The sequence below is a fragment of the Suncus etruscus genome, chromosome 18 (assembly GCF_024139225.1).
Source record: "Suncus etruscus isolate mSunEtr1 chromosome 18, mSunEtr1.pri.cur, whole genome shotgun sequence".
NCBI lineage: Eukaryota > Metazoa > Chordata > Mammalia > Eulipotyphla > Soricidae > Suncus > Suncus etruscus.
In genome coordinates, this window is record NC_064865.1 from 35,205,701 (window position 1) to 35,223,655 (window position 17,955).

At 50.2% G+C, this 17,955-nt stretch overlaps 2 protein-coding genes across 2 annotated transcripts; both read right to left on the reverse strand.

Annotated features, from left to right (window-relative positions):
• Positions 1–1,842: 1,842 nt before the first annotated feature.
• On the reverse strand, positions 1,843–15,452 carry ATF6B (activating transcription factor 6 beta). The gene is made up of 18 exons (XM_049765181.1): positions 15,321–15,452; positions 14,895–14,974; positions 14,682–14,760; positions 14,344–14,450; positions 13,475–13,610; positions 8,995–9,080; positions 8,738–8,870; positions 8,520–8,651; positions 8,234–8,367; positions 6,541–6,726; positions 6,364–6,455; positions 4,713–4,886; positions 4,140–4,247; positions 3,888–3,969; positions 3,608–3,687; positions 3,165–3,276; positions 2,960–3,044; positions 1,843–2,529 (listed from the first exon to the last, which is right to left on the reverse strand). Exons 1-18 carry the CDS (start codon positions 15,424–15,426, stop codon positions 2,300–2,302), a joined length of 2,142 nt encoding a protein of 713 aa, XP_049621138.1. The 5' UTR covers positions 15,427–15,452; the 3' UTR covers positions 1,843–2,299.
• An 816-nt stretch (positions 15,453–16,268) lies between these two features.
• On the reverse strand, positions 16,269–17,336 carry FKBPL (FKBP prolyl isomerase like). The gene has a single exon (XM_049765158.1). The coding sequence runs from the start codon at positions 17,334–17,336 to the stop codon at positions 16,299–16,301; it is 1,038 nt and encodes a 345-aa protein (XP_049621115.1). The 3' UTR covers positions 16,269–16,298.
• Positions 17,337–17,955: the final 619 nt, after the last annotated feature.

Below are 17,955 nucleotides of genomic sequence, written 5' to 3' on the forward strand. Positions count from 1 at the left end.
GGTTGGTTCGAATCCCGGTGTCCCATATGGTCCCCCGTGCCTGCCAGGAGCTATTTCTGAGCAGACAGCCAGGAGTAACCCCTGAGCACTGCCGGGTGTGGCTCAAAAACCAAAAACCAAAAAAAAAAAAAAAGCAGAAAGATCCAAAAGAAACCTATGGTGAGATAGGAGACAAACGAAATGCAGGAAAAGGTGCCTAGAGAAATCAGGAGGGATGAGGGTCTGAGATGCTAACTGGAAAGACAGCAGCAGGAAATAAGGATGGGGGCAGGATGAGGGGTGTGCAGGTGGAGTGGGGTGGCTCCCAACATGGCCTGGAGGGTGGCACCAGACATCAACCTGCCCCACTCCTCTCTGTGTCCTTATTCTTTTTATCATCCAGCGCCCTAGCTGAGAAGATCCTGGCTCATACCATACTATCAGAAGCCTTCTGCCACTCTATAACCCATTCAGAGCTTCCAGTAGGAAACACAAAAACACTTTGCTGAACTGGGGTAGGGAAAGAAACAATGGGACAATAGCATGGTGATACTACCAGAAGGGACAAAAGCAGCAGGAGTATGAAATAACAACGTAGAGAAAGGTGCAAGGAAAAGATGTGTCTGCTACAGACCTGGTACCTTCCTTCCTCACACCAACCCTGAAAAATGAGTGGGGTAGAATAGCACAGTGGGTAAGACAATTGTCTTGCATGCAGCCAACCCAATGCAGCTCAATCTCTAGCATCCGATATGCACCCCCAAGCCAGAAAGGAGTGATTACTCAGTAGTGCAGAGCCAGAAGTAACCCCTGGGCATCACTGGATATGATCACCCCCACTAACAGATAAGGGTAACCACTTCAGAGATAAAGACACTCAAGCTCAGCGTGTTTAGGTTCCATGTCAGGGACATTCACTGAGAAATGGCCAAGCTGGGAATCTGAATCTTGTTCGCCACGTGCTTGTGGCCTGAATGAGGCTGCAGAAGGCTCGGGGGGCCTTGGGACAGGAAGCACTGGCTGAGGAGCCAGGGCTGCCCTCTGGAGGGAAGAGAGGCATAGTTCCTGGGAGTCCAGTTCCAAGTTGTCATAGTTACTGTCTGTTTTCACCCCAAACACAATAACGGGGAAAGGGGAGCCTGGCTGGACACGTGAAGTTGTTCCCCCCTCCTTCAGGCCTGGGCTTGTGGCCCGGGCAGCCCCTGTCCAGTCATCTAGGCCTCATGCCCAGGCCCAACCCACACCCTCCAGCTGACCCAGGACACTCCTGCAGGGCTAGGCCAGAGGTGCTGCTGGACAGGAACTGCTGGTGGGTTCCCCCACGTTGATTGAGCCCCTCATGGTCTATCCTTCTTCCTGTCCTCCTTCCTAATTTGGAAGCATAGCAAACCCCCATCTCTTCCAGTTTAGGGTTAAGATATGCTTCACACACATTCATACACACACACCCCGCCTTTTCCCATTCTGGGCTTTGGGCCCTCTGGCCCCAGCACCATTGTTTGCTTGAGCTGTTCCTCCTGAAAAGCAAGAGAGGGAGAGAACCTGCTAGAGTGGAGGGGACCCCGGGAGAAGTTTAACCCTGAAGGGTGGGGTCCATCCCTTCCTGTTTACTCAAGACACATTCCAGGAATCTGTATCCTCGACTCCATCACGCCATGGGACATCCCTCCGAACCCCCCACTAGACACAGACATGGCCCAGTGCTGCAGGGGTGGGGCCAAAGGATGACATGAGGTCTGCAATCCCACACCCGCCCCACCCTGGCTCTGTCCTCATGCTTGGTTCTTTGACACTGGCCCTAATGGAGACACTGCTCCCCACCCTCTACCCTTTCCCCACCATGAGTCAGGAATGCAGCCACTATTCCTTTCACTCCCTCCAGGTTGTTTATTTAATAATTAAAAAAAGACACACACATACATAAACCTCATCTTCCTCTACTATTCCTTCTTTACACCCAGTAACAAGTTCCAAAATGTAAAAATTTTCCTTGTCCCACCTGGGGACTCCATTCCCACTTCCACATCCCTACCCCCCCCAAAACACAGAAAAACAAAAGAATAAGGAAATGCACACGCCCCAGTTCAACTTCACTCAATACCCTTCAGGAAAGGAGGGGCTGGGTTTCATAGATATTAGAGGAGCCCTAGGTTCCCAAAAGGGGCAGAAGAAAGCTGAACCCCCTAACCTCCCAGTAAGTGCTTGACTCCCATAACCTAAGCTTTCCTTTACCAATTGCCCTAGGACATAGGGAAATTAGAGACTTGGTCCCCCCGCCCACCCACCACCCCACGGTCTAGGTCAGTGTGAGCTGCAGAGGTCAAGGATGATTGAGGTAGAGGGGCTGACGTGTGGCCTGGTGGGTCTGATCAGTGGCAGAAGCTGGCAAGGGGCCTCCTGTTCCATTGCCTGGGGTTGAGGGCGGCTGTTTTCGGAGTGAGGGGGGCACTGTGGAGGTCTTGATGTGAATCACCCTGGTGTCCATGACCTCGCACTCGATCTGCATCATCTCCTCATAGTCCCCGGGGGGACCCCGGCCTGACAGGGTCTCTGTGAGAAGGTGAAAGTTAAGGAAGATGAGAAGGAGAGGTAAATGGAGAGGAAGGATTGGAAAAGTTGGGATGAACGAGAAGCAGGGGGCCACAGGAAGGAGAGAGATGAGAGGGTAGGATAGAGGAGGTTATAGGGATAAGGGTAGGACATGGAAAGGAGGAGAGGGAAGGAGAGCAAGAGAAAAACAGGGAGTAAGTCTGGCAGGTTCCCAGCTGCCTCCCTTTGCCCAGCATCCATCTAAACACCAGCTGCTCATCTTCCTCCCAGCAGCCCCTACACTACCCTTTCCCCAGTCACTTCCTGTTATTTCTACCCACTATCTCACCTCTCTCCCTGCTCCCCACCCCCAGCTGTGCATGCTGCACCTCTCTACCAGGACAACCCCCCGCCCCAATCCAGGCCTACCATGCCCAGCAGGGAAAGTTACCATTGGGGGCCATGGCGGGCATCACCAGGGACATCTTGGGCCGAGAGGTCTTGTTGTGGCTGATGGCTGGGAGCAGTAAGTGATCCTGGAAAAGAGCGGGGCCAGGTCAGGAAGGCAGAGGAAAAGATACTTAGCCTGCAGCCTAAACCTGAAGCTAGACTGCTGGAAAGAACCCCCAGGGATGGACCAGGGAGGGGGAACTCACCCTTCGAAAGGAGACGACGTAGAACGTGTCTTCTCGCCGGTCTATTGCATCTAGGAACTCTGGCTGCGAACGATCTGGGTGACGGTACAGCTGCAGCTGACCCACAGAGTCCCTATGCAGGTGGAGAAAGAGTATTTGGGGAGATCTGAGCCCAGCACCCTTGTGGATGAGGGAGAGAGAATGCCATTGGTGGCAGCACTGATAGTTGGGTGGGGGTGGGGGTGAAGGGACTCTTTCCAAAAGAACCTCACTTCAAAAATAAGCACTCCAGGGAGTTGGAGTGACAGTACAGTTGATAAGGTAACCCAGGTTTGATCCCCAGGACCCTATATAGTCCCCCAAGCTTGGTCAGGAGTGATCTCTGAGCACAGAGCCATGAATAAGCTCCAAACATAGCCTAACACAAAAGCCAAATCCAAAGTGAATAAGCACTCCTAACTCACCTTCCAGGGGGTCCAGGGGGCCCTGGAGGCTGGGTGGGGACTGCCTTAACTGGAGGAGATTTCTTCCGTAGCTGAGACTTCTGGAAGGAGAAGTATCTAAGGATTTGAAGAGGGTGAAGGGAAAAGGGAGAGACAGGCGGGCCCTGGAAGCTGATACCACCTCTGACCCCCTTCCACTCCGACCCCACAATCCTGCCAGCCTCCACCATGAGAAGCCCGCTCGATCCCAGGACACTCAGTCCTGGCACTCACATGGCCTGCCCCCAGCCCTACCCCCTACCTGTCTCTCCTGGACCCTCTGGGGGACCTTCCGCCGGCCTCTCTGGTGGCGCTGGACCCAGCCACTCAGCTCGTCAGCAAGCCTGGGAGGCAGAAAAGGGCTCAAAGCTTTGCAACAGGTTGACTGCACCATTGCCACTGCCCACACCAGGAGGGAGAAGAGCGGGCAAGGGGAGCTGGGGCTCATGCACAGGACAGTCAGCCCTGGTGGAGCCTCTAGAGAGCAGGGGAGATGCCCTGAGGCCCCGCATACCTCAGGGACTCGGTTCGGTTGAAGTGCCGACAGTCCGAGGCAAGGAAGAGCTGGTCCAGGTCTCTGAGTAGCAGCTCCTTGGTGCCTCCAGCAAAGGCTGTCAGGTTTCTGGAGAGAGACAGGCAGGTGGCAATGCCCAGCACTCCTCACAAACAGAGGAGGCAGTGAGCGCACCGAAACAACTGTGGCTCTCTTCTGGAAGAAAAGGTACATCCAGAGTGTGAGCTTCGCATGTGGCAGTCCTGGGTTCAGTCCCCTGAGCACTGAGCTGGGAATAGCCCCTGAATACTCCAAAAGAGGGAGGAGGAAAAGGATGAAGAAAAGAAACGGGGGGCCGGGCGGTGGCGCAAGAGGTAAGGTGCCTGCCTTGCCTGCGCTAGCCTTGGACGGACCACAGTTCGATCCCCCGGCGTCCCATATGGTCCCCCAAGCCAGGAGCAACTTCTGAGCGCATAGCCAGGAGTAACCCCTGAGCGTTACTGGGTGTGGCCCAAAAACCAAAAAAAAAGAAAAGAAACGGAAGAAATAAGCTCCCTCAGCACTCGAAGAAGAGAGCAGCCTCCGTCTCCTCACCTGAAACTAGGTGGGCCTAGGCTGGATGGGGCTTCCGCGGGGCCCTGAGAGTCCTGCAGGGGCTCAACTCCACCAAGAGGCTCCTGTGCTGAGAACTCAAGCAGGTGTCGCCGGGGCCGAGGTCCCTCTCCAGTCATTCGAGGAGAGATGGGAGCTGGAGGAGGCTCGCTGATGCTGTAGATCAGGAAAGAGGTTTATCAGGGTCGATAAGAACTGGGGCTCTGCAAACTCCTCCCTAGTTTTCATTCTATTCCATGAACTGGATCTCTATTTTATTTCCCCTCTGGAGAAGATCACATTCTCTCTTGAACATGTATTTCTCTTTTCTTTTTCCTCACATCTCTTTAAATTTCTTTTAATTTTTCTCAGGCACATAATGTTCTCTCTCATATGTGGGATATGAAGAAACTTTGTCAATTCAAAGACAACAGAAATGAAGAGCAGGGGCGGGAGCAAGAATACAGTAGACAAGACCCTTGACTTGCACAATGCCAATCTAGGTTTGACTCTGGTATCCCATATGGTGCCCTGAGCAGCACCAGGAGTAATTCCTGAGTGCAGAACCAGGATTAACCCCTAAGCATCACCGAGTGTGGCCCCATAACAAAAACAAAAAAGAAATGAAGAACAGGAGAACTAGTTTGCATAGAAAGCACTGGGGTATTGGGGGGGGGGGTAAGTTAGGGAGAGAACATTACAACAGTGGTGGAGGGGGAAAGTGCCTGCCTCTGTGGGAGGGAAATGGATGGAAGGAAGTAAACACTGATGTTACAACACTGTAACACTGATGTTACATGTTTCATGGGGCCAGAGCGATAGCACAGTAGTAGGGCATTTGCCTTGCATGTGACTGACCCAGGACAGACCTGGGTTCGACCCCCAGCATCCCATATGGTCCCCGAGCCAGGAGCGATTTCTGAGCGCATAGCCAGGAGTAACCCCTGAGCATCACCAGGTGTAGCTCAAAAAACAAACAAACAAACAAAAAACAAGAAACAACAACAACAAACCAAGTTTCATAATCGAAACTTAACCATGAAAACTTGTAACTCTAGTTAATGATGATTCCATTTAAAAAATATAATACAATTTTTTTTTTTTTTTTTTTGGTTTTTGGGCCATACCTGGCAGTGCTCAGGGGTTACTCCTGGCTATCTGCTCAAGAATAGCTCCTGGCAGGCACAGGGGACCATATGGGACACCAGGATTCGAACCAACCACCTTTGGTCCTGGATCGGCTGCTTGCAAGGCAAATGCCACTGTGCTATCTCTCCGGCCCCAATAAAATATAATTAAAAAAAAATTGTTTGCTGGGAAAAAAAGGACTGTGTCTTCATTATCACGTGGCTAAGCATATGCCTAGGTCATGGGGTCACAGGAAAGAAGAATGTGTACCCTTGACCCTGAAATGCCACAAGCACTTGCCAGTCACTAATTATTTATCAGTGGCATCAATCAACAGCATCGACCAGGACATGTTGCTTATGACAGAAACGATGAAAGAAAAGGAACTCGGTGGACATACTATTGAGACACCCCAGAGCAGTCTGTGTGTAAATGGAGTCAGAGGGACTGTGCCTAAGCTGGCAGTGGGCAGACTGTGAAAGTGGGCTTTGGAAAGAAGGTTCTGGGGCAGCAAAGAGCGTCTCACCTGACAGGGCCAAAGTTGAAGGCAATGAAGAGAAGGAAGACCATGATGCAAACAACCTTCCGGTTTCCAGACCCTAACTTGAGCTCGCTGTTCTAAAGAGCCAAGGAAGAGACAAGAGAGGTGTGTCATCCAGATTTGCCTAGTCCCTCAGCTCTCCCCAGGACAGACGGTTCTTACCTCAGCCAGCAAGGCCTCTAGCCGCCGCCGGAGGGCAGCATTCTCCCGACGGAGCTGCTGGTTGTCGGCCAGCACAGCCTGCAGCCGGGCCTCCAGCCCCTGCAAATACTCTTTCTTCTTCCTCCGCGACTGGCAGGCTGACTCCCGATTCTTGATCATTCTTTGCTGCCGCTTCAGTAGCTTCGCCTGGACCCCCAGAGGGTCAAGAGGAGGAAAAGGTTGGGAGAAGGGAACCATGCCCTTCCGCAGTCCTCTACTAACACAGCCGAGCTTTCACTCCACTGAAGGGCCCTTCTCTGTCACTCCCTGCTCCTCTTTCCAGGCTGAGAGAAATCAGACCGTGGAGGAACTGCCTCCTGATTTCTGTGGGAACTTCAGTTCCTTTCCTAGGAAGGTCTCCCTGCTTCTTAATTATTCTTTTCAGAGTCCACAGATATATATTGATTCTTGGACTACACCTGGTAATGTTCATGAGCCATTTCTGGTCTGTGCTTGGGGAACTTTACTGGATGCCATAGTCAAACCCAAGTTGGACACATGCAAGGAAAGTGCCCTACCCACTATACTGTCTCTACAGTCTTTTTTACAGGCCCATAGTTTACCTTACATAATTAAGGAATAGTTTTCCTCTAGGAATCAGTACCACTCTTCCTGCTATTGCCACAAACATAAGATAGTATGATTCCCCCAGGTTTGGTTTACTGCTAGCACCCCTATCTCTCCGCCTGCAGAGACAGCAAACCTAAAAAGAGAGCTGATAGTCATCTACTAGCAGGGATGGAATAGGACTGCCTCTCTGCTCTTCTTCTCTTTGGTTTTTGGGCAACATTTAGTGTGCTTACTCAGGGCTTACTCCTGGCCCTACCCAGAGAGAGCACTCTTGGTAGGACTTGAAGAACCACGTGTGGTACTAAATTTCAAACTGAGGTCCACTGGGGTCCAAGGCAAGTGGCACAACTCCTGCTTTGCTTCTGCATGCTCTGAATTCCACAGTCCTTTCCACAACAGACTAGTGCTTCTCCTCCCATCACCCACCTAAGTCTCCTATCTCCCAACACTTACGTCCACCTCGGGTGGGCAGGAGTTCCCATGTACAGGAACATGAGCCATTTCTGGTCTGTGCTTGGGGAACTTTACTGGATGCCATAGTCAAACCCAAGTTGGACACATGCAAGGAAAGTGCCCTACCCACTATACTGTCTCTACAGTCTTTTTTACAGGCCCATAGTTTACCTTACATAATTAAGGAATAGTTTTCCTCTAGGAATCAGTACCACTCTTCCTGCTATTGCCACAAACATAAGATAGTATGATTCCCCCAGGTTTGGTTTACTGCTAGCACCCCTATCTCTCCGCCTGCAGAGACAGCAAACCTAAAAAGAGAGCTGATAGTCATCTACTAGCAGGGATGGAATAGGACTGCCTCTCTGCTCTTCTTCTCTTTGGTTTTTGGGCAACATTTAGTGTGCTTACTCAGGGCTTACTCCTGGCCCTACCCAGAGAGAGCACTCTTGGTAGGACTTGAAGAACCACGTGTGGTACTAAATTTCAAACTGAGGTCCACTGGGGTCCAAGGCAAGTGGCACAACTCCTGCTTTGCTTCTGCATGCTCTGAATTCCACAGTCCTTTCCACAACAGACTAGTGCTTCTCCTCCCATCACCCACCTAAGTCTCCTATCTCCCAACACTTACGTCCACCTCGGGTGGGCAGGAGTTCCCATGTACAGGGGCTGGAACAATGCTCTTCCTCTCAGGCCGGGGAGTTGGGGGAGTTGGGCCCTCCGGCTGGACCCGAATAGCACCTTGGATGAGAACAACTGGGGACACTAGGGCAAGAGGGCAGGAGGAGAATGTCAGAGAGCCATCAGGGATCCTGGTCCTAAGCCCACATGTGAGCATCCACAGGATCAGGCGTCTCAATAGCTGGCATCCCCAAGGCAGCCACGCCAACCTTTTACTTTCTCTCCATTCTCAGTACCTGGAGGAGGCTGGACAAGAGGCTGTAAAAGGACGGTGGTGCTGGGAGGCACAGGGCGGGGTGGCATCGGGACAGTGGTTATCACCACAGGTTTGGGCTGAAGGGGTGGCTTCCGGGCAGGCAGGGCTTTGCCTAGTGGGAAGGGAGAGAAAAAAAAGGAGAAGTGCTAAGACTCTAGGCCTGTTGCTGGAGTCCACAGGCGAAGGAGTGCTGGTTACCTGAGGAGCCATCAGGGGAAGGGCCCATGCTGATCTGGACAGCTCCAGGTAGGGGACCTGAGACATCCTTCAGGAGACAGCCCTGAGGGGATGGGGACTCTGTCTTCACCTCCAGGATCTCTTCTCCGAAAGCCTAGGTGGGGCATGCCAGCACATGAGTCAAGGAGGGGAGCTGGAGGAGAGACAGGGGTCATAGCTTTGGGATTCAAGAGCAACTCCAGGGCATGCCTGAGGGAGGGGTCTAGACATTTATTTACCTGATTGGGGGACTCTGTTGAGAGCAGGGAAGCCTCTGAATGAACAGAGGAACATGGAGAAACAGGTTCTAGCTTGGTTTGGACATCTGTGAGGTGGCAGAATGAAAGGAAAAGCTGGAGAGAAAGTCAACACTGAAGAAATTTCAAAGGAGAAACAGGGGACCCAAGCGATAGCACAGCAATAGGCATTTTGCCTTGCATGTGGCTGATCCCAGCATCCCATATGGTCCCCCAAGCCCAAGCCAGGAGCAATTTCTGAGCGCATAGCCAGGATTAACTCCTGAGCATCACTGAGTGTGGCCCAAAAAGAAAACAAACAATAAAAAACAAACAAACAAAGGAGAAACAGGTGACAAGGTCATTTTTCCTTGCACCTGATAATAAAGATTCTCTAGCCTTTTTTTTGGCTAAGCGCTCAGAAATTGCCCCTGGCTTGGGGGGACCATATGGGACGCTGGGGATAGAACCGCAGTCCTTCCTTGGCTAGAGCTTGCAAGGCACCACCTCACCGGCCCCAAGATTCTCTAATCTTAGCAGACAATCCAGAAAGCAAAAGCATGGTACATTCTCTGGGGATCACCCCACTTCTTTACCCAGGAGTCCTTGCTCTTTTAGGAGGGTCTATTGTTTCTGCACCATTTTTTTGCTCCAGTTTTTAAGACTAGTCTTGCCCTTCTGCTTTTCCTCCTGCTTCCTTATATACCTTGTCCACTCACACAGAAAAGGCTGAGTCAAGGGAATCAGCAATAATCACGTGGGCCTAGACGCCATCTGCTGGATTTCCACCTCAAACTGGCCAAGGCTATCCAGCAGCTTCTGCTATAACTACCAAGTCTGCACCTCAACCTTCACTACTACCTGGACCCGAATCCTACCACCCAAGCTGCTTCCTGGCACCCATTCTCAATGCCTCACCATTCACTCACATTCACCTGGCCTTACAGCTTGTTCCTTTACATACGTTCCTTTCCTACTGTGTCAGCGCTGAACTGCAGAGCCTCATTAGTCTAGAACCTTCCAAAAAGGCTGGTCTCTACTAACTCCATCAGCAGATAGGTTGATAGGTTAGTCACTCACAGAAGTGGAATCAAAGCCATCCAAGGGCCAGATACATCCCTAGGTCAACAGTCCACACCACCTATGGTTCACATCTCTCACTTTGGAATGTAATTACATGATCACCAACATTTATTTAAACTTTCAAACCAACATTTATTTCTCATTTAGGCTATAGTTATGTGATACAAAATTCTAAAGGAGGGACTGGAGCAATAGTTAGTGGGTAAGGCATTTGCCCTGTACACAGCTAAGCTGGATTCAATTCCTGCCATCCCATATAGTCCTCGAGCCCACCAGAAGTGATTCCTGAGCGCACAGCCAGGAGTATCCCTGAGCACCGCCAGGTGTGGCCCCAAAACAAGCAACGAAAAATCTTTCTAAAGTAAAATTTGGAATCCAATAAAAAGTGAAAATCACCTGTCCTTCCTTGCCACCCTTGTCATAATTTGAACTTTTTACCATGCATTATAATTATCAAGAGAAGGGGCCGGCGAGGTGGCGCTAGAGGTAAGGTGTCTGCCTTGCAAGTGCTAGCCAGGGAAAGACCGCGACTGCGGTTCAATCCCCTGGCATCCCATATGGTCCCCCCAAGCCAGGGGCAATTTCTGAGTGCTTAGCCAGGAGTAACCCCTGAGCATCAAATGGGTGTGGCCCGAAAAAAAACAACAAAAACAAAACAAAACAAACAAACAAACAAAAAAAAATATATATATATCAAGAGAAGTTCCAAAAGTAAGAATTATATTTTATGCTTCCTGGCCTTCAATGTCATGGATAAAGGCCCTATAAATACCTAAATGAAAGAACAACATGATCCTTTCAGTTACTGGCCATTCTTTTGTTATATAGCCTCTGCTTTTCAATTCTTATTTTGTTTGTCTTCCTGTAACTTTTAATAATGTACTGGATGTAATCTGCTTGTCCCTCCAAATCTCCTCTCCACCCTTCCCTGCCCAGCTGAAGCCCAGGGGAAAAATAGATTGCTTCATTGAGCTCCCTTGTCCTTGAGTGTCTGGTTACAGTTCAACTAAGGAGAGGTGGTGCCAAGACACCCGAAGGTCCTTTGAAATCAATGGTCCAACACTGAACTTTCTGTCTTCCCGATCAAGAGGTTTCCTGTTCTTACTTTCTTTAAACAGTACCTGGTTCCATCAGGGGCCAAGAGATAGTACAGACGGTAAGGTGCTTGTCTTGCAGGCAGTCAACATGGGTTTGATCCCTAGAACCACATATGGTCCCACCAAACACTGCCAGGGGTGATCCATGAGCACAAAATCAGGAGTAAGCACTGAGCATAGCCAGGTATAGCCCCAAAGTCCCCCAAATGCTAGTACAACTTGGATGATTGCCCTAGTCAGAAACCCAAACATTATTTATGACTACTGCCTCTCTCTTGCAAAGTCCAAGGGTTACCCCCAACTCAACCATTCTATTTCATTCTTTCTGCCTTCTCAGCATTCAAATACCTTATGTGATTAATTGCATGAACCTCTTCCTCAGTCCCCTCCTTCTGCTTCTCGTCCTCCCACTGAAACCCATCCTGTAGTCTGCCAGCAGAGTCACCTTCCCTAATCATAATGCCCTAATGCTTTATTCTTTCAAGGCTTAATTATCCAACTGCTTGATTTTCCAACTTGATTGTCTTATAAAAGCTGAGAGTCTCTTATCAGAGACTCTTACTCCCTCTTCATATCCACAATGAAGACATGCAATTTCCTTGTACATACTGCCAGACCTCATATTCTTCTGGTCTAAATTCTTTTTTTGGTTTTTGTTTTTTGGGTACATCTAGTGGCGCTCAGGTTACTCCTGGCTCTGTGCACAGAAATCACTCCTGGCAAGTTTGGGGGAAACATATAGGGTATTGAGGATTGAACCAGCCCATGCAAGGCAAATGTCTTACTGCTATGCTATTGCTCTGGCTCTTCTGGACTAAATTCTATGTGCCCTTAAAAACTCAGCTTAGGGCCAGAGAGATAGCATGGAGGTAAAGGCATTTGCCTTGCATGCAGAAGGACGGCGATTCAAATACCAGCATCCCATATGGTCCCCCGAGCCTGCCAGGAGCGATTTCTGAGCATAGAGCCAGGAGTAACCCCTGAGCACTGCCGGGTGTGACCCAAACAAAACAAAACAAAACAAAACAAAAAAACAATTCAGCTTAGAGGTCTGGGGAGATGGCTCAAAGGACTATAGTGCATGCTTTGCACTAGAGCACCTCAGTTCCTAGAACTGCATAGTGCCCCAAGGATACTTCAGAAGCCCCCAAGACCCACCAGCATGACCCTCACAAATAAACAACATCAATACTCAGCTCAGGAAAGCTTCTTTCTAGAACATATCCCCAAACAAGTCCCAACTGGGTGAGATGTTCCCCTCCCATGAGCTTTCACCACATCCTGTGTTAGTCTCTATTCTAAAATTACCTCTACTAACTGGGACTTGCCTTCCTCTACCTACCACAGCACAAGATTCTCAAGTCAGTGTGGGGTTCACATCTTCCTCCCCTTCGATTCCCTATCAGGCCAGAATCTTGTCCAGTATCTGACATGATGTAGGTGTTTACAGAATAAACATGTTATAATAAACTTAGTAATACTAAAAGACAGCATAAATAGAAACTAGGGACATAGCTCATTAGTAGAGCACATGCTTTGTATGTGTGAGGCCCTGAGTTTGACCCTGGCTTTGCCAAAAAGGGAGATACAATCAGTGTTAACTGTAAATCTAAGATTTGGGTAGATAATACAACTTTCCTTTGTGTTAAAAAATGGGGGGATGGGGTCACACCAATAGCACAATGGGTAGGGCATCTGCCTTGCACATGGTTGACCCAGGTTTGATCCTCAGTATCCCATATGGTCCCCTGAGCCTGTGGGGGATAATCTCTGAGTGCAGAGCCAGCATTAATGTCTGAGTGCCACCTGATACCAGTCTGTGACACCCTATATGGTCCCCAAACACCACCTGAGTGTAGAGCCAGGGTAACCCTAAGCAAGAGGGTTTGGAGCAAGAATATAGTGGGTAGAAAGCTTGCCCTGCAGGTAACCAACCCCGGGTTTGATCCCCGCTTCTATGAACCCTACGAGGAGTGATCCCTGAGTACAAAGTCAGGAGTAAACCATGAGCACCACCAGGTGTGGCCCAAAACAAAACAATTTTATAATAAAACATTGAAGAAACAAAAGTAACAAATATGTACTAAACTATCCATACATTTCTTTTTATGCAAAGCGATAGGAAGTTACATAATTGGATACTAGGAATAATAAAAAATCCCCATCTTTTAGTGCTGCTGTCCTTTCCTCCTCCTAAATTTCCCCCTGGTTATCAGTCATTTTTCCTCAGCATCTTTCTCTTCCTATCTGGCTGCCTGTGCCCCACCACCCCCATAAGCCTTGAATTAAAATGTCATGATTACCTGATGGGTCATTGGAGGTGGGGCCTACACTGATCTGGACAGTTTCAAATGGAGATCCTGGATCATCTCCCAGAAGGCAGAGTGGGGGTGCCAAGGACTCAGTCTTCACAATCAACATCTCCCCCACACCAGAGGCCTGAGAGTAAGAATGAAGAGGGGGTTGACAAAAGAAAAGACCAAAACCGGGGACTGGAGCAATAGCATAGCCGGTAGAGCCTTTATCTTACAAGCATCCAACCCAGGTTTGATCCTTGGCATCCCCTATGGTTCCCCGAGTCTGCCAGGAGTAATTTCTGAGTGCATAGCCAGGAGTAATCCCTGAGCGCCACTGGATGCAGCCCCAAAACAAAAAAGACAAGGTCCTCTTGATGCCTTATACTACACAATCTCCACGCACTGCTGGCTTATCTGTGGTGGCCCTTACTTACCACTGAGTCAAAGTATCAAAACTTGAGGCCTGCACAAGCTAAGAATCATAGATGTTGCCCAGGATTACCGAGCACTGTTTAGGTGCTTATCCCTAAATACCACCAAAAAAGGGGAAATAATAGGCCCAGGACCAGAGAGATAGTAGGGCACTTTCCTTGTACAAGAATGGCAGGTTCAATCTCTGGCACCCTATATGATACCCTGATCTCTGATCCCTGAGTACAGGAGGAAGTCCTGAGCACTGCCAGGTGGCCCAAAAGAAAACAAAACTAGCAAATAAAGACTCCATTTTCACTTTCAGACACTCAGAGTAAATTTATGGCAAATGTGAAAACGGGAAGAAGCCCCTTGCATGACTCATTTCCCCAACACATGGGAGAAGGGAACAGAGCAAAGTTTCTACCACAGTTGAGAAGATGGAAAAAGACCATGTTTTTCACCTGGTTGGAGGGCTCTGTAGAAAGCTGGGACGTTTCCGAGCTGAGTGAGGAAGAAGAGCAGGGGGAGGATGGCTCAGACTTCACCTGCAGATCTGGAGGTAAAGTGGCTGCAAAATAACCAGAGAACACAGTGTAAGAGTCCAAAAAATGTCCAAGGACAAGGGGGAGAGGGCCCCCTACCACCATCACCACTACAGCAAGAGGGAAGAACACATGGAAGAGGTTAAAGGGAGGAGCACAGGCACACATGGATGTGAAGTGTGAGGATATAGGGAATTGTGCCGTTTCTGGAGAAGAGTGGCTCTCTGAAGGATGAAAGGAATTACAGAGCATCTTACCTTGGAAGATAGGTAGGGAGTCCCATGGAGGTTCAGGGGGGCTGACATCCATCCCCAGATCCAGAGAGCTGCTGCCAAACTGTACAAGGGAGGAGATCAGACAGCAAATATGAGAAGGCATAGATGAATTCTTGGTCTGGGGTGAGCCCCGAAGTTGGGATCACTCCAGTCCATCCTAGGTAAGAAAGTGGGGTGTGTGGAGGGGTGTCATACCGGGTCATCTTGCTCTGGGCAACGAAAGAGCTGCGTGGGCTCCTCGGCCACTTCATCCAGGCCCGTGTACAAGGTGCAGTCTGCAAGAGATGCGAGAAGTCAGATTTGGGGGGCCAGTTAGGTGGTGCAGCCTAAGGACCCCACTGCTCATTGGCTCGACTGGGCCAGACCCACCGCCCGCCCACTTGAAAAGTGACACCAAAGAGCCAAAGAACTTCAGCCCGTCCTTGCATCCATCCGTCCCCGACCCCTGGAAACAGCCTGAAGCGGGGGAAGCCACCCCCGCGACCCCCAATGCACAAGGAGCCCCCTGCTCCGCCCTCCCTGCCCAGCTTTCCACCCTGGGCCTGCGCTTCCTGCCGTTGGGCCTCATGGACACTGAAGGCCCCAGCCATGTCCCCCGACCCCCGGCCTCACTCCACAGACCCCAGTCCTCCGGGCTCAGCAAGTTATCGGTGAAAAAACGAGTCGGGTCCGCGATCTCGCTCAGGAGCATCAGCTCCGCCATCTTTGCCCCCCGCCCCCCAAACATGAGACGGTTTTCCCAAGGTCCGCCTCTCCCCGTCCACTTCTCAGTTGACTCTAGGAAAAAAAAAAAAGAAAAGGGGGCGTCGCGGAAGTGCTGCGGACAAATCAGAGGCTTAGGTGCAGAGCCCAAGACCCAATCGGAGACGCGGACTCTGAGAACCGACCAATGGAAGCGAAGCAGAAGGTAAGCACCGCCCCGGGAGGCGGGTGTATGCTGTGCGCATGTGCAGAGCGGGCTCTCCTGGGAAATGTAGTTCTTGTGATTTCAGAACTATTCATCCACTCAACCACCCACTATATTTTGTCCTTCGGGCTCTATCTGGATCAGTAGTTTTTCAACCTTTTGATGCAAAGGCACACTTTTTTCATGAAAAAGAAATCACGAGGCACACCCCCATTGGAAAATACTAAAAAATGTAACTCTGTGCCTATATTGACTATATATACACATATAAAGTAATTCTCTTGAATAGGAGTCAGACACAAAGAAATGATGTTGTAATTACTTTGTTATAAAATAATCTAATGATTGGTCTATTTTTGAGCCAAAGCCGCATGTTACGGATGAAATGGGAATTTTTCCCACAGCACACCAGACAATATCTCAGGGCACACTAGTGTGCCCGGCACAGTGGTTGAAAACGCTGATCTAGATTACCTACGGACCTAGATGAGCCCTTCAGAAAGTAGCATGAGAGTCAACAGAGCTTTTCTTTGGTGAAAAACGTTAAGAAGGGCAGAGACCACTGTTTCCCCCCACCCCACAGGAAGACAGACTGGAATTCAGACTTTTGTTTGACACACTCGGGGCTACCCCAAAAGTCCACAACACAGACAAGTCACAGGTTCACGTCTCTTTGAAGATTTAACTTTTAATTAGTCAAACATCTTGCGCAAACCCTGAGCCAGTTCTGCATCCTGGGTCTTGCCCTTAATGATAACCTTTCTCAGCTCCTCCTGAGCTGCCCGGTTCTTGGGGTCCATGGTCAGCACCTTCTTGAGGTCAGCAGTTGCTTTGTCCAAGTTGCCAAGGGCAGCCTGTGCAACCCCCCTTCGGTACAAGGCCTTTAAATGCCCTGGCTCCCGCTCAAGGGCCCGGTCGCAGCTCTGAACTGCTAAGTGGGGCAGTCCCAGCAGCAACTGACAGGCAGCCAGGTTGGCATGAAGGACTGTTCGTTCTGAAGGGCCAGGTGGGGGTAAAGTCAGCAGCAGCTTCAGAGCTTGCCCATAGCATTGGGCTGCCCCTTTAGGGTTCCCAGCACAAAACAGTTCTGTGCCCCTGGCACGCTCATGCTCAGCCAGGGCCTTCTTTTCGCTGGCCTCCATCTCCCAAGAGTCCCGTCCCTGCGTGAAGGAGGCCAGTGTGAGTCTAACCGGAGAGCCAGAGTACCCAGTGGGTTGCAGCTCAGCCTCCTCACCTTGGCACATGGACTCCAAGCATTTCTCAGTGAGCTCCCCCCAAGTTCCTTCCCTCCACGACCCTAGCCCCACTGTTAGCTCTGACCGGCCTTCTGGTATCCCTGACTCGGAGGGAAACCCCAAAGCCAGTACCCGGCAATGGGAGCCAAGTTTGGGTTTGTCCAAGCCTTTCCCAGGGGTTATGATCTTCTTCACAAAACTCCCATCGGGGCAGTGCCACAGAGCAGAAGTTTGAAAGGGCTCTGCCACATCACTGGCGGGTCTGTGAGAGTGATCAGAGAGTCCTTCAAGTCCAGCAATCAGTTTCTCTGTCCCTGGCAGCGTCTCTAAAATTTGGTTCTCTGGATCTGGGCTCGCTCTAGGCTCAAAGATTTCAGTAGATGTTTCTTGGGACTGATGCCTAATCTGAGCTGAATCCAAGACGTTCTGGTCCTGTAGTTGTTGCGGCTGAGAGCTCTTTACCTCTCCGGCTGGAATGATTGAAGCCGTCTCCATTTGGTCGAAATGTATGGACTGAGCTCAGGTCAGCACCTGAAAAAAATACTAATGATAGGGTACATATTTAATCTCCTTTCTTGTCTCCTCAGACCCGGTCCTCAAAGTCTTTTTTTACCTTCCCAAATCCCTGATCGGCAGGCGCCTCATTTCTCCCCAGAACAAATCTAGAACTACAAGTTCCAAAATTCCCTGCAGTTTTTAGGTAACCGCCCCCATTACGGACACTTGTTTGGGACAAATATAAGCAGGCAGCTGCAGCACTTAGCCTGGGGACCAGAATCGGGCAAACTAAAGGCTTACAGAGTACAGTCCCCAGGCAGAGAGGACAACAGGGGATCCAGGGCCTGCCGGTGGGACTCCAGTGTCATCTAACCCTGGTGGCCATCCTCGAGACATCTAGACAGTGAAATTCCAGGCGGCCAATCAGGGCTAGGCCCTCCTCTGCGGTCTGACATCATTTCCCTTGCACAGCTGGGGCGCTCCAGGCCTTAGCAATCGAACCAGACCGTATCGAGCTGATCCTGGAGCTGTCAGGCTGAGCTGGTTACTGGAAACCAAAGGCTGGGAAGATCTGTAATGGGAACCTGGGGCGAAAAAGGGTGAAGCGGAGGACTGA

Coding starts and splice junctions, on each gene's coding strand:
- ATF6B (XM_049765181.1), bottom strand. CDS start 15,426: ATGTTTGGGGGGCGGGGGGCAAAGATGGCGGAGCTGATGCTCCTGAGC. Junction 14,975..15,320: donor GCTGAGCCCGGAGGACTGGG/GTCTGTGGAGTG, acceptor CATCTCTTGCAG/ACTGCACCTTGTACACGGGC. Junction 9,081..13,474: donor CACCTCCAATGACCCATCAG/GTAATCATGACA, acceptor GCCACCTCACAG/ATGTCCAAACCAAGCTAGAA.
- FKBPL (XM_049765158.1), bottom strand. CDS start 17,336: ATGGAGACGGCTTCAATCATTCCAGCCGGAGAGGTAAAGAGCTCTCAG.